General features: G+C 49.4%; 1 protein-coding gene and 1 pseudogene across 2 annotated transcripts in view; both read left to right on the top strand.

The window, feature by feature from the left end:
• The first annotated feature begins 6,563 nt into the window (after positions 1 to 6,563).
• Positions 6,564 to 8,027, top strand: LOC102882090 (annotated as a pseudogene).
• A 2,833-nt stretch (positions 8,028 to 10,860) lies between these two features.
• Positions 10,861 to 16,269, top strand: part of CST7 (cystatin F) — an 11,856-nt gene continuing 6,447 nt past the window's right edge. Inside the window, exon 1 of one of the 2 annotated variants that reach the window (XM_025039603.1) lies at positions 10,861 to 11,028. In XM_025039603.1, coding sequence (XP_024895371.1) covers positions 10,959 to 11,028 — 70 coding nt within the window. In that variant the 5' untranslated portion in view covers positions 10,861 to 10,958. The remainder of the gene's footprint in view (positions 11,029 to 16,269) is intronic. The other variant, XM_006921507.3, reaches the window with a different exon arrangement.

Genomic DNA, 16,269 nt, shown 5'->3' with positions numbered 1-16,269 from the left:
ACATCCTAGAACTCTGTGGCAACAGGCCATGCCCACATGAGTGCCCAACCTTCAGCCTGTGTGATCATAATAGAACAGTTGTCAGTTTATACCACTAAGTTTTGCAGTGGATGCCACACAGAATTAGGTGAGGAAACCCTTCTTCTACAAGGTGCCAAGATTTTCCTGGATGAGATCAAGTCAGAATGAGTGTGAAGGGTCTGCAGGCCTTGACGATTTGCAGGATCTTCCCATTCTCTGAGAACATGGAATGCACAGAGCTTTGCAGTTTAGACAGAACTGCTTTTCCCTAGGGAAGGCCAAGGATTGCTGAAATCCCAACACTATTACAGAGGAAGCAAGCCTGAGACTGGAGCAAGTCTAAGAACAGGACAAAGGGGAGGGCTAATGGCAGGCCCTTAAGGAGGAAGTCACCCATTCCTGAAGAAAAATTGGGAGTTATCAGTGTCCTGACAAGGCCTTGCTCATTTCTTAGTTCACAGCGCCATCATGTGGATAACATTCTCCTCACAGTCACAACCACTCAGGAGAAATGTTTAAACAGCATTCTTCACAGAGAAATATAAAGACGATAAAAGGTCTTCTATCCTTACCACTCGGATAACCACCACTGACTTAAAAAAATAAAGTACAGACAGAACACAAAAGTATCAGAAGGCCATCAGATAATCCTCTCCAGGGGCAACCAGTTTTTGTTTCTTCCATACATTGTTTAAGTACACAGAAAATCTCTCTCACCACATACACACATACCCCGAGACTCCTTCTGAAGCCACCTCACTCCTTGCTCTGCAAGGCTTTGTGATTTTTTGCTCACAGTCGTTCCGGATGGTATATCAGCACCACCTGGCCTTTAGCTTCTTCCAGAGGCTCAGGCCACCATTAGGGACCTGCATTGCCAAGCTGGCATCTGGAGGCTGGCCAGAGCTCAGGAATCACTCTCCTAACCCCAGCCCAGCCAGTGCCAGCATGGCCAGCACATAAAGCCACAGGTGTAGGGCACTGGGCCCAGTGCGGGACAGGCAAAGGACAGAAGCCAGTACCAGGGCCTGGGCTCCAACTCAGCAGAACTTTCCACAACTTCTCATCCTTTCTGTATGTAAAATGATGCTGTGGGAATTAAATGAAGAAATGGTAATTAAATTGCCTGGCACATAGTAAGTACTGTCAGCATGCTTCCTCTTGTTATTACCATTGCTATCATAATTAATGCAGCATTTGCTGACAGAGCCCCAAATGCCCTGGGACCCAGCTGTGGCTGAGGCAGGCAGCATAAGGAGGAATCTCAGGATCTAGAGGTGATGGGATGTCTTAGATGTCCCATCTGCTACTTGGCTGAGTGACTGGGTGATTCTGGTCAACCAAGCCCCGTGTGCTGCAAACATGAATCAGGGCAGGGCAGGCACGCACCAGAGAATGGGCCCACAGGGTTTGGGGGTTTCACCCACTCAGCCCTGCAGAGTCCCAGGCTGGAGTCAGGTCTGCACTCCTGGGAACCAGGCCTGTATACCAGGGTCTCAGTGGCCTGGATAGATAGGGAGTGGGTAGTGGGGACTGCACCCTTCCCCACCTCACTGCCTACACCTAAGCCCTTGCACTCACACATACACACCTCTCACCACCAGCTCCTCATTCAAGAGGCCAGGCCTCCCATGGGTGGCAGGGTCTCCTGTGGCCGCTGCCTAGACTCCCAAGCCCTGCAGCAAGGGAGATGGGCTGATGGAGAGAGCTGAGTGCAAGAACAAAGGGTCATCTGTCCTGGGATTAAACACACTTGCTCCAGTCACAGTTGACAAAGATTGGAGCCCAGAACCCACTCAAACTGGTCTTCTGATCCCATGCTCAATCCCACCTCCACAGAAACAACAGATACCCTGAGGACATCAAATGTCAGATCTTGAAGGTACCCTGAAAGGGCCAGCCAGGCCCTTCCCTCTGGGCAAGGCTGTGGCCTCCAGCTATGTTCCCTAGGATGCCAGAGCTCTGGAATGTTCCAAAGCTCAATGTAACGTCCAAGTGTTGCTGAGTAGGTGCATTTGCGAGCAGCCCACTCTGCTGGCGGATGGTCCAGACCTCAGCAAAACCTCAGAGCGGGTGCTTGAGTACACTAGCTGTGTGACCTTATGCAAGCGACTTCAGCCCCTGAAACTCAGTGTTTCTCATCTCTAAAGTGGGGACACTCACACCCATCTTATAGAGTTATGATGACAACCAATTGAGCCAATTTGCTAATGGGCATACAGGAAGCAGTCAGTAAAAAGCTGTTCTGATTATTTCCATCCACTCAACCATGCCAATCCCGCCACTCTCAGACCTTTTCTGCCTCCTCCCAGCACTCCTGCCTGCCCACAGCCCAGGACCAGCTGACCTCCCAGGGTTGGGGAGGAAGGCCACCCAGCTGCTAGCCTGGTGGCTGCAAACAATCACATTTCTGCCATTGGTTTTGGAGGGTGGTTTTTACAGTCTTGTAGGTGCCTGACTGACATCCTTTCACCCTAGCAGGGATTCTGCCAGGAGCATGTTTCCTGGCCCTTTGTCTCCAAGTAAAGCCACAGGCCTGGGGCTGCCTTCACAGGGCTGGTGTTGGACCCTTACAAACCACAGGGCATGGCTTGTGCCTTTTATGAAGATGCGAATCCTGAGGCTCAGAGAGCCGCAAGCCACTAAAGCTGCTAAATTGGAGCTCAAGGGCAGCATGCTCCATTGCAGTCCAAAAGAGTCAACTGCTTGGGCCTAATGTGACAGGAGCCCTCTAGTGGCCACATCTGGGAATGCCTCCTCACTGAACTCAAAACTCCAGGGCAGGCTGCAGCAGGTCACCCCCAGCTCCCTACTGAGTCTTGCCCACCTGTCATTCCTCTCCACAGTCCCGCCTTTCCCTCACTAGAACCCTCAGACTGGAGCCCCATACACTGGTCAGAGACATTTCGAGCAGAGGTGGCTCCGTGTTGCCATTAGAAATAAATCTGGGTATCTGCACACTATCCCTGCTTTCTAAAGGCTCTTAAGTCCCACATACATCATGCATATTTGTGCAAGGAAACTTTTTGGTGCACACCTGATAATCAGATAGTCTGGAGAACGCTACTCCAGCTATGAGGATGGTGATAAAACAACTTACTGTTGTCAGGCACTCTGTGGGTCATCTTCTGGCTCATAACGCCATCCTCCATATCACCTCTTCTAAATCCCACAAGAAGCCTAGGAGGTGAACAGCATAATGTCTCTTTCTTTCTTTATTTCTTTCTTTGGTTTTATAACAGACAAGGAGATCGAGGCTGGAGAAGTCTATTGACCCACCACAGCTAGCACCAGGAAACCCCATCCTTACGGTTTCTCAGGAACATGACATTGTGCAGGTCAAGGAGGGCTGCAATTTCCACGGCATAGAAGTATCTTTTTCCTGGAGCTTTGTGGAAATGGGAAGGACACTTTCTGCAGCTGGGTTGTAGAGTAGGGGCCAGTGTCTGGGAGAAGGGCCCCCATCGACCCCATGGCCCTCAAAGGTTGGGGAGGGGGCATTGTCTTTATAATCATTGTAAGTGTCATTATAAACTCACCGTTGACAAATATTTGGTGTGTTTCAATCCTCTGTCATTATTATTCTTATTGATGCTAAGTTGTCCCCTTAGGCCAGTGGTAGCCTCTTCGGGTTGACTCATATGTTCTTTTGACATGAGCCCAATGGTCTTTGATGGCTTCCCTGTTCTCTTGGAAGACCAGATGTTCCTGACTCACCTTGTACATTTTCTGCCTTGGCCTGGAACCAACATTTCTCCAAGAAACCTTAGCTCTTTCTAATGAGAAGTTGCATTTAGAGGTGCTCATTGCCACCTCATTGGTCATTTTTTGTAGGCGTCTTCAATACAAGTGTTTGTACTGAACTTTATTCAGTGTGGTAGCTAGATTCTAAAGTGGCTCTCACAATGCCTGCCCCTTCATATGCAGACCTATGCTGCTCCCCCCTGAGTGAGGGCAAGACCCACGACTTGCTTCTAAACAATAGAGTTTGGTCAAGGTGACGGGTGGTCACCTCTGTGATAACCTTACATAAGTTTGTAACCCATTTTTCTAGGACACTCTCTTTCTCCGTTACTGCGTTTAAGGAATCACATGGCCACAAGGGAAGGCCCACATGGCTAGGAACAATACATAAGAAACTGACAGCTGCCAATAAGCATGTGAGCTTGAAAGGAGATCCTTCCCCAGTTCAGCACTCAAATGCAACTGTAGCCCTGGTGACACCTGGACTACAGTGTGGTAAGGCTTGAAGCAGAGAACCTAGCTCAGCTGTGCCCAAATCCTGACCTACAATTATTGTGAGATAAGAGATGTGTGCTGTTTTAAGCTGCTAAATTTGTGGTTGTTATGTAGCAGTACATAACTAATCCAATAACTGGATACACTTCTTTGAATTTTTATTTCAAATTGCAAGAGATCCATGATGAAGGCAACAAGTCAAGTACCCTGAGAACAGGACCTGCCCAGAAGTTCATACCACAATGCCATCTTTGCCAAGATGTGCCCTCTGAAGTGAAATTCGATGTATTTAAACCGACTGTGTGGCCTCCAGCTGTGTCCTGTGAGCTGCAGAAAATAGGGCGGAGGGAAGTCAGAAACATCAGAGGAGAGTTGGGGAGACTGGGTGTCAGGGTTCCCACCACCTAAAATTCACTTGCCTCTTTTTTACCCCAAGGGGAGGCAAGGAAGACCTCCCAGGAGACCCAGTCTGGCGGGGAGGGTGGGGGAAGGAGATCCATACCACCCTGTCACCATCAGTGTCCGTAATTCTGTTAACTACTCAAATAAAAATGAATAGCACTTCCCTGCCCATTGAGCCAGAGACAGGAGCCTCCCCAGCTGCATGGGCTGGGCTGCTGAAGTCCTGGCTCCAGAGGTTCTTGCAAAACCGGACTCTACAGCTTCACAATCAGTGGAGGGATATATCTGGAGTCATGGCCACATCCACTGGGGAGAAGGAGCATGCACACACCTTGACTTCACCAAGCCAGGCTTCCCTGACCTACCCACATCCCTCCAGCATCCCCTCACACCCTTGGGGGACTAGGGATCACTAGGGGCCCTGCTTTAGGACCAGTTAGTGGCCAGCATCCCCTCACACCCTTGGGGGACTAGGGATCTCATGTAGGGGCCCTGCTTTAGGACCAGTTAGTGAGCAAAGCCATGTTCTTCACATGGTGGGATGATAACTGGCCAAGGTCAGCAGTGGGCACAGTGTGGAGGTCAAAAGGACGTCATGCATATCCACAAGAGAGGAAGACAGGAGAGGCAATAAAGTGGGTTCAATCAGTGCTTCCCAAACCTTAGAAGCCAAAAATCCTCCTGGAGAGTTTGTGAAAACAGATTCCTGGGCCCCACTCACAGAGAGTCTGATTCAGAAGTTCTGATGGGGGCTGAGAATCTGCATTTCCATCAAGTTCCCAGGGAATGCTGACACAACTGGTCCAGGAACCACACTTCAAGTAGCAAGGAAGTGAAGGATGGAAGAGTGATAAATGGATAAATGAATAAATGAATGAATGAGACTCAGTACAGAGCCCGTCACACCTGCAGCCATTCAGGCATGCCTTGGATGGAACAGAAATAGTGCACATAACACACATACACATAATCACACACATGCACAGATACAGACACAAATGCACGTGTGCACACACGATCACATGCACAGAGACGCACATACAAAGCTTTTTACCCAGATTCACAAGAACACACACAGACACATAAACATGCTAACATACAAAGGCACAGACACAGAAACAATATACGCTTACACACATAGATACACGTGTAGGCACAGACACATGTGCACAAATGTATCAGTCAGGGGCTCTCCAAAGAAACAGAACCAACAGTGTGTGTGTAGAGATTTACTGTAAGGGCAGGCGGCAGCCTGAGAGCTGCCCTCTTCCAACATGGCGCCCAGAAGGAGGCTCTGCCAGCGGCACCGTGGTTCCCTGCACCTGCGCATTTTGGTTCCGGTGTAACTGTACTCTCGGCGTCACCGCTGCAGCCGCTGAGGCCTCCAGAATGCACGACCGCGGGCGGCAGGGCCCGATTTTGCATGAGCCCGCTCTCTGGCTCGAGGTGGGGCAGAGGACTCGCCCCCTGACGCTCCGGCAGAGGGTTCCCTTCTGCTTTCTCGTCGTCTGGCAGCTTCTGGGCTCCTTCCAAACACCGAACAGCCCCAGAGTGAGTCCCTTCCAGTCTGAGACCCTCCCCTTCTCCTCTAAGGAAGAGTGGACACCTGCCACTGTATTTCCTTAAAACGGGGCTTCTTGCAGCCGTCTCCTCACCACACAGCCGGCTGTCAGCTGGGGGATCCCGTTTTGCCCTCTTCAAACTCTGGAACCTTCTGACCTGCGCTAGTTCCTACTGGTCCCTGCCACTTGCCCAGTCCACGTTTTCAGAGAAACATCCGTCAACCCCATACAGCCTGATACCCCTCACACCCTCTGTCCACTTTTCTTCTGTCTCCTTGGATCCACCACCTAACCAGGGGCCAGCGGAAACCTCCTACCCCAGGATATGAGCCCCTTTAACCTGTAATGCTATCACCAGCCATTGGCCCCTTCCATGCCATGGAGAACCAGGTGCTGGTGATTCACATCAAGATTCCAAATAGTGCAGTGGACTGAACAGTGCACTCCCAGCCACAGTTACTCTTCAGGGGTGTGCTGTTTGTGATAGGCCAGGTTCTGCCTGAAGCAACAACCACAGCTTTTGAATATGAAGATGAAGATGAAGATGGTGATAGAATTAATAGAATTACAGTGAGAAGTGTTGAAGAAATTAAGGCAATGATGTCATATTATCCCGAAGTAATGGAACAGCAAGTAAATGGACAGGTAATAGAGCCTCTGAAGATATTTCCAAAAGCCTGTAAGCTTCCTGGGGAACAGAACATACATGGCCTGAAGGTGAATACCTGGACTGGACCCTCTCAACACAGCAGCCCAACAGTCTCACATTTATTTCCAAGCAGTAGCTTAAAGAAGTCTTCTATTAAACTGAGAAAATATATATATTAGCCAATGGCCAGATGAATGAACAATACATATGGTATCCAGACACTGTTGGTCATGGCAATGGAAGCACAGTCTACAAAACATATCATGTCCTAAATGGGAAAATATCAGCTGTAAAAGTCATACTACTAGATATTACACTGGAGCTTCAGAAGCAAGTTATGTCTGATTGGAAATTCTTTATAAGTGTGATTCATCATATATCATAGGGTTTTATGGTACACTTTTTTGTAGAAAACAGGATTTCAACATGTACAGAATTCACAGATGAGGGATCTTTGGACATATATAGGAAAATTCCAGAACATGTCCTTGAAAGGATTGCAGTAGCAGTTGTTACCTATTTGTGGAGTTTAAAGGTTTTACATAGAGATGTGAAACCCTCCAATATGTAAACACAGGAGGACAGGTCAAGATGTGTGATTTTGGAGTTAGCACTCAGCTGGTGAATTCTGTAGCCAAGACGTATGTTGGAACAAATGCTTATATGGCACCTGAAAGAATTTCAGGGGAGCAGTATGGAATCCATTCTGATGTCTGGAGCTTAGGAATCTCTTTCATGGAGCTTGCTCTTGGGAGGTTTCCATATCCTCAGATTCAGAAAAACCAGGGGTATTTAATGCCCCTCCAGCTTCTGCAGTGTATTATTGATGAGGATTCACCCGTCCTTCCAGTTGGAGAGTTCTCCGAACCATTTGTACATTTCGTCACTCAGTGCATGCAAAAACAGCCAAAAGAAAGGCCCACACCTGAGGAATTGATGCTGAGAGCATCCACTGGAATGCATGACCTGGAGAGCCCACTTGCTATTGTGAATGAGGGCCTGCCTTTCACAAAAAGAGTTTATCTCCTAAGCATGGTAATTCCAGTCACTAAGGTACCAAAGTGGTCTGCACAGCTTGGGCCGCATTGGCTATGAGGCCTGCAGGATTGTAGAGGTTTCCCTATGGGCCTGTGCTTTCCAAATCAAAGTAAGAAAATCAGAGATTGGGTTGGGTAGAAATACTGAGAGTTACAGATTTGTGACCCTGACCATCAGTGAACGCAGCAAGTCTCAGCCTAAGTAAATCAGACTGCAGGGAGGGGTGGGCCACACACATAGTGGGAACTCGAGAGATTTTTATTTTTTTATTTGTGGGGGTCACCTTATATTCAGAATACCCAAGTCTTAAAATCATCACCTTTGCAACTTTTGACCACATTAGTCTTAAAGATGAAATGTGTAACTCAAGCTTAGACTTTTGAGGCCATTAAAATTCAAGCATCAGAACTCAAAAAAAAAAAAAAAAGAGAGAGAGAGAGAGAGAGATTTACCATAAGGATTAACTCACACGAGAAAACCAATGTTATAGTTCCAGTCCAAGTCCAAAGACCCAAAAAACAGGAGGCAACAGTGTCTGTTCCAATCTAAGTCTGAGTCCGAAAGCAGAAGACTAATATCCTGGCTTGAAGAGGATTCTTTCTTACTTAGTCTTTCACTCTACTCAGGTCTGCAACGGATTGGATAAGTCCCACCCGCATTGGGAAGGGCTGTATGCTTTACTCAGTCCACTGATGCAAATGTTAATCTCCAGAAACATGTTCATAGATACACCCATGGCCCAGTCAAGTTGACACATAAAACTAACCTTCACAACATACATACACAAAGATACACACACACACATGCACATAAGCATATATAAACTCATCTTTTGTATACACTCAGAAAAACACACACATTCGCATTCAAACCATATAAAGACTGAAGCAAAGATAGGCTCCTAGACACACATACAATACAGAGAGACACAGACAGACACATCTACATATATGACACCACACACACACACACACATACACACACACACACACACACTTTGCCTGGAAAACTCTGTAACAATGCTAATTCAACATCAGCTCCTTCTTGCCATGGCACTTTGTGACTTAACAAGGGCCTCCTTGTACCTTTGCTTACCCCACAGCTCTGAGGGTGGCAGGACTGGGGATGCGACCATCACCCACATTCACAGATGAAAAGGCTGAGGCCCAGAGAACATACAGTGACTGAGGCAAGTCCCAAAATCACTCTGAGCCTCACTCAGTGCAAAAATAACCCACAGCACTAACAGCAAGCACTAAGGACAACTTGCCACCTGAGTTTGGCAAAGACACCAGTGCCATGGCACTTGCCTCTCTTTCAGAAAAGTCCCCTGCTGGGAATGAATCCCAGACATGGCACATGTGATCAGGCCGTAGAGCCTGGCAAGGAGCCACCACCCCAGAGCCCTTACGCCACAACTAGTGACAGCCAGAGAGTGAGCAACCAGGACCTGCATAGCAGGCCTAGTGGAACATGCAGGCTATCAAAGCAGCCATAGTTTATTAAATGCTGCAATCTACCATGCACTGTGCTAAATGCACTTTGCTGGTGATAAAGACAAACAGGAAATTTAAGCAAACATAATCAGTCAGGAGGGCCTATGGGAGGAGCTAGGGCTTATGGAAGTTCTCACGCTCTGTATAACTATGAGAACCCTACACATGAGAGCCCTACAGGAAGAACCCTATGTTTATAATAAAGCTCTATGTTTCTAACTTCCCCTCCCATTAACTTCTTTTTCTTTTGTATAAATACCCCTCCATCTTGGCACACAGGCCAGAGTGTGCACATGGTTTGCCATGTCTGCATGTACTAAGTAGCAACTCTTTCTTTTTCCTAAATGAGTCCTTTTTGGTGACAAAACAGCTAATCAATGTTTTTCAGTCCACTCTAACAGTCTTCACAGCAGCCAGGAACCTAAGGGGCCTCAAGAGGTTACATGGTTTGTCCCTGCCATTTGCCAAGTCACACAAAACCCAGATCCCCTGCCTAGAATACGGTAGGACCCAGTAGGAACCATCTGGGACAGATCGTCCTCTGGACAGTGTTAAAATGCAAGTCTTGATTCAGGATTTGCCTGTCCAACCAACTGGGGGAATGTTAGAGCATGCAAGGCCTAGATGGCACCAGGAGCATTAAGACTGGGGCATCTCCTGTTGCCCAGAAGTCTGGAGGAGTACATGAACTGCTCACACAGCTTACTCTATCCAGGCCCTTAGTATTTACATTGAGGAAGTCCTCAAATCCTGACCAAAACCCTATCAAGGGGGAAACAAGCATAAGAGCCTGTCCCACACCCAAGGCCAACAGGTGTTAACAGTCAGAGCTCAATTGGAACAAACTCCTGCCATTTGGCTCCAGAGCCTCACTCCTAATGCTGGGTCTGACATGTTAACAGGCGCTCTGCGGGGAGTACTAGAACCTCTGGGCCACATGCTGTTCTTTCTTCTCCACTAACTTTGAGCCAAAGATGGGCTTAATTCATCAATCAGCAAACACTGCTGGTCTCTGGATTCCAGGTGCAGAAATCACCAGTGTGCCCTGACCACATTCATCCTCTGAAACTGCAGTCTGCCTGTTTCCTGCCCACTTCTGGAGTTGGGGGAAGGGTTGTCCACTCACACCAACAGGCAGACAGTCTCCTGCATGGGGCCACTCAGAACCTCAGAAGGCTGGAGTCTTGGAGCCTCAGAAGTATGGTTTGGAGAAGGAAATCTAAGTGATTCTGCTTCCAAAAATTCCTGTTAATTTTTTAATGCAACATCTCTTCCATGTGTGTTTCGAGGGTAGAAGATGGCAGCAGCTTTGTTCATAGGTCTCATTCTCTTCCTCCTCCCCTTGAGAAGAATCGCACTTTGGAAACTTTAATAAAGGAAGTGGTTGACTTTGTAGCCGACAGATGTGGAGGCAAAGAACTTCTGGTCAAAATGATTCAGCAAGAAACCACCACGCCCTCCCCGCTGCAAGGCAGGCAGCCCCCACCTAGGCCCCAAGCTTTCCAGCACCTGCCCGGGCAATCCACAGCAGTAACTGCCTTCCGCACAGCCATGCAACCCGCCAGGGCGCTACTTGCCTTCTGCGGCCTAGTCTTGAACGCCACAGAAGTCCCTTCCCCAGGTAAGAAGAGGGTTTCCCCTCATCTCTGCCTCTCCAAGACACCATTTGGATATTGCCAGGTGGAGACCGGGTTGCCTTAAACTCCCCACACTCTTAGGACCCCGAGGCGTGTTCCTGGTTGGGCGGCCCCAGAGAACAATACAGCGAGGTGTTGGGACCCAGAGTGCTGGCTGCAGCTGCCTTCACGTGGTTCAGGGATGGGGATATGTGAGCCGCCTGGGAAGCATCTTCTGTTTGTTGATGCTCCCTGCATCCACGGGGTAGCTAGAGAGGACCTTCTTCCCAAGGTAGGCTCCCCATGACCCCTCCTCAAAGACTGAGCACAGGGATGTCCGTGGTTAGGCGGTTGCTATCTTATGGCTTATCCTTCCTGCCTGCTGGCTGCTGTCCTGTGACTTGGCCTGATGATTAGGGCCCGTGATGATCAGACACCATCGTCGTTCCTGCCAGGCCAATGCTGGGGGAGAAGGGGAAGAAGAGAGACACATGGCCTTTGCACCAGGAAACTGAGGCACTGCTAGGGTAGGTGACTTACCCAAGTCATACAGCCAGTGAGTGCTTCCCCTCACTCAACCCCACACACACTGACAGAGCTGGAGATGCCCTCCCGAATCAATGGTCCATGGATTCTGGTGGAAACCTAGAGAGCCCCCATCACACCTCCTTTAACTAATGAGGAAGCTGGTGCTGGAGGGCTGAAGTGACCTGCTCAAGTCACACAGCCACTGCCCAGGGAGCAGGTACAGTGCCCAGAGGGTGGCTGGTTTCTGCCCTCCTCCCTCTTCAGAAGGATGCTGGAGCCTGGCCACAGGAGACCAAGTGGAAGGTGTTCAGGCAGGACTAGTGACAAAGAGAAAGCCCCAGAGCCCTCAGTCCATGGAAGGGTAACACTCTCTCATGGTGGCATTGTCTCAGGCCTCTGGACCATCTCAGGTGGGTGCTGCACTCAGGGACTATGGGGACAGGACACTGAGCCTCTTCCCTTTCCCCGAGCTTCATTCTTAGCTCGCACGGTGATGCCTTGACACCCCCTTCCTGGCCTGGCCTGATTGGATGCCACTGTCTTCCTGTGCCCCCCTAGTGCCTATAGGATGAGACAAGCCAGAGAAAGAAGGGAGATGCTCAGACCAGAGAAGCGCACTAATTCTCGAACCTTAGTGAAGGCACTCCCTGGGGGATGTGGTGCCTGCCTTCTCAATGGTACTGAGATTTAGTTATTCATACTACTGGCAATTATTTTCTAAGTTCTTTCTATTTACTTCAGGTTCCTCTCCTAACAAAGCAGGGATAGCACTAGGATTTCATGGGAAATCTTTAACTATCAGTGCCTTTCACTGGCAGGATTGCTGCCTCTCAGCTGGTGTTTTGCACTGGACAGAGGCCTCTCCAATCCACTCCCCCATCCACAGCTGCGCCTGCCTCAACAGATGAGGGAGATGGCCTCTCCCTGGGCCCTCCCCTGTCAGATCTGCTCTCTGCCACCAAGACCCAGATAGAGGGTCCACAGTCCACACACATTCAGAGGACCTTGGGGCACACAGATTCCCTGAACCTACTAGCTGTGGAGCCTGGAGCCTTCCTAAGCATCAGTCTCATGACCCATGAAATGAATAAATAACCCATCCTCCTCAGGCCCCTGGAGAGGCTTGACTGCTGTGGCCACAGAAGGCATTCTCACTGGGCCCCAGATTCTTGCAGCTGCCCACTCTTGCCCTGCTCCTGAGTCTGTGTGGTGTTGGCAGCCCCTGTGCTTTACCGTCCCACCCCATCCTACCCTGGCTTGGATCTTTTCTGGTGCTTCCTTCACTTGACAGATGACGCCCTCAGCAAGGGCCTCAAAATGAGAGACTTGGAGACCCCTCTGGTGGTGGACCAGAGATGGGAACCTAGCCCCCGACCTGGTTCTCCCCAACCCCTTACCCCACCCCAAAGCTTCCTCAGCCTCTCTCTCACCTCCTGAGAACAGATTCCAGAGTTTTCCCATGGTGAGGAGAGTCAAGTACCCACAGGATGGTGCCATCTGAGCAACTGGCTTCTCACCATAACCAGGCACTAAACTGCACTGACCTAAATGCAGAGACCCAGCAGCTTCACCAGCCCCCAACTGAGCCCTGCAGAACTTAGTGAATTGCTACATCAGTTTCCTTAGCCTTTTTGCCTTCAGTTGAAAATGAAGAGCCCTTCTTTCTCAGTCTGTTAGCTCTCCAAGGAAGCTCCACTTAGCCACCATGTCACCCCGCCACCCCCAGCCAAGCTGGCAGTGGCCCATCTTTTCATTTTGAGGCCATGTGGTCCGGGGCCTGGGGTCCAGAAGCCATCATTCCTTCCACCTACAAGGTGACATCAGTCTTCAGTTACCAGTAGTAAGGGCTGGGAGCACCTGTCATGCCAAGAGACCACCTACATCAAGGGAGGGTCCATTCCACCCCTGCATCCTGGAGAGGGGCCTTGGGAACTGTGTTGGGGCCCATGAGGGCTACTAACTCACTCTCTGAATCTTGAGATTTTTCTTCCAGTGGAGGACACCAATTTGCCCTCAGAGACTCACACTGTAGCCATATTGCATATTTGATATAATTCTTGATAATAATTACACTATTGCATGGCATTTATTGTTAAGAGCCCTATCTGTTACATCTCATATAGTCTCACCACTACCCTGTGAAGTCAATGCTATCATCATCTCTATTTTACAGATGAGGACATAGAGGCTCAGAGAGGTTAAGCAGCTTGCCCAAAGCTACACAGTCAGTGAAAGCCAGAGCTGAGATTCAAACTCCGGGCATATCCCAATGAGTTAAGGCCAGCATCCTGTTTGTGCCAAAATAACACATACCCTAAGAAAGATGGGCCTAATCATTACTCAGAGCCCCCAAAACACAGCTGGGGGAGGGGGGCGACTCTTGGAATAAATGGCACTGAATTTTCGTATCATATGAGAGGAGCAGAGAGGCACAGGGCTTAGGATGACATCTCCAGGTAGGCAGAGTGGACACCAGCACCCCTGAGCCTGACAGTCACCACCTACCTCCCCAGTACTTAGGCCCAGCCCTCCAGACAGTGCGCTCCAGGAGCAGGAGGCTGATGGGGGCTCCTCCAAAAAGGTTCTGGCACCTTGCCCACAATAAGTAGATTCCAGAGCCTTCCCGTGGCGTGGTGGAGGGAGGGCGGGGGCAGGCCCGTGATGGTGGTGCCATCAGAACATCTGGCTTCTCCCACACTCAGGCACTAAACTTGCACTGACTTAAATGCAGAGCCTCCAGCAGCTTCTTTTCCCCATCCTCTCCCCCACCACTGAGCCCTACAGAACTTAGAGAATTCCTACATCAGTTTCATGATAATGGCCAGGAAAGCCCAAGCAGCCACCTGAAGGTGACACAAGGAGGACACTAGCATAGGCTGCCAGTGTTTGGCTCTTAAACACCCTGGGGCTCTCTTCTCGGGGATGGTTTCATACTTGGGTTATCTCCACATCCCAGGCAGCACCTAGAAACCTCCTGAAAGAGGAAAGTGGTGGAGAATCCCAGCCTCCCCTGAGTACCCCTTTCCCTCCACATGCAGGACAGTGCACAGGATGGGCAGACCCAAGAGGACAGGAGTTCTCTCTGAAAAGTCTGATCCTCCATATAGATGTAGACACGTGGCCAATGTCCCAGGTTCTGGTTCCCCCCTACTGGACATGCATCCAGTGTGTCAGTTTTTCAGAAGAGTAAATTAAGGGATGTTTACCAAAAACATTCACTAATGGATTATTTTATCAACCGTTGTCAGGAAGTCTTTGTCCCATGTCTCTTATGGGACATTTGCATGTATGTTCATGGAAATTTGAAGGCAGATTATACCCTCTTTAATCTGCCTAGAAACACTTAACTGTTGATGCTGCAACGAATACTCCCATTATTGACAGTCCTCCCAAGCTGTGGTGTCACCTATTCGCCTGTGGCTCTGACTGAAACTCTTAGCTGTTTTCCTGTCAACAAATACTAGTGGGCCTATAAATATAGTCCTCAGCTCACAGAGGACAGGGCAGTGTCCATGAGGGTAGCCTGCAGAGACTGGCATGCTAAAAGCAAATCCAGGGTCAGTGTCATTGTTCTGAAGGGGATATGGAGATGCGACAGGAACAGGAGCAGTGTGCTAGAGTATGAATCATTTTGTGATTCGTATAGAAAAATTACATTTTTAAGTGAGAAACATCAGAATTTTTTTTGAAGCTTTGATTCCCGTTTTGATCACTAGGGAGAAGAGAGACCCCTAGATGTCTTTAATACATGGAAGATTGGAGATGACTAGGGGTGCAGGGGACATGGTCCAGGGATCCACTGATGCAGGCCTGGCACAGCCCTTAGTCATCCTTGTTCCTGCAGCAAGTCTGAACTGTTCACAGGCAGATAGGGAGGGTCTGTGCCTTGGTACTCCCATGGCTGATTCTTACCCAGATGTTGGGTCTCAGTGTCAGCTCTCCAAGGCCTATTGTCTGAGGACACTATCTGCACCGTCCCAGGTAAGAGTCCACATGAGCAGGCAGAAAGCCGGTGGCATCCCGATGCTCTGAGGGCTGGAACTCAGCTGTCTTCCTCCATGTCCTCCAGCATTTTCCATCTGCACACTGTGCTTGTCCCCTCCTGTTGTTACAGCTGTGCATCTTGGGGGTGCCCCTCAGTCACAAGCACATCATACCCTGCTCAGTGGCTTGCACTGCCCTGAGGTCATCTTGATCTTCCCTCCACATTCCCTGCCCCCTACAGGGAAGGGACCCTTTGGAAGTGGGCAGTGCTCCTCCCTCAGCTGCCCTTCCCTGTACCCCAGTCTCTTGCCATCTCAGTCATTATTTTCAAGACAAGCCAAAGAGCAATTTCTTTCCTATAAGCAGTAAGAGAGTACTTTATGGAGAGTCTTACTCCAGAGCTGGTCTGGCAGAGCCAGAGTGAGGAGCAAATTCTAACTTCTTTCTGGGTACATTGCCCTCACTTCCCACCTGACACAGATTTTCTTGGCCCCACACCAGCCTCCTGCTAAGTGCTGTCGGTTCTGCCTCCTCACCTAGGTCATTTCTTCCACTTCCTCATTGGTCTCTCCACCCCCAGCACCCCTCCCTCAGCACTCTCTATGCACAGGTTACAGTCACCTTCCTGGAACCTGTCCAGCCCAGGTATGCATGCCTGCTTTCTTCCTATACTGTGGACTCCCCAGTCTCAAAGTCATCTTGGCATTGCCCATAGAAGCTGCCAATATATATAT

Source organism: Pteropus alecto, unplaced genomic scaffold, assembly GCF_000325575.1.
Source record: "Pteropus alecto unplaced genomic scaffold, ASM32557v1 scaffold199, whole genome shotgun sequence".
Taxonomy (NCBI): Eukaryota; Metazoa; Chordata; class Mammalia; order Chiroptera; family Pteropodidae; genus Pteropus; species Pteropus alecto.
This window is presented reverse-complemented; position numbering and strand designations above follow the sequence as displayed.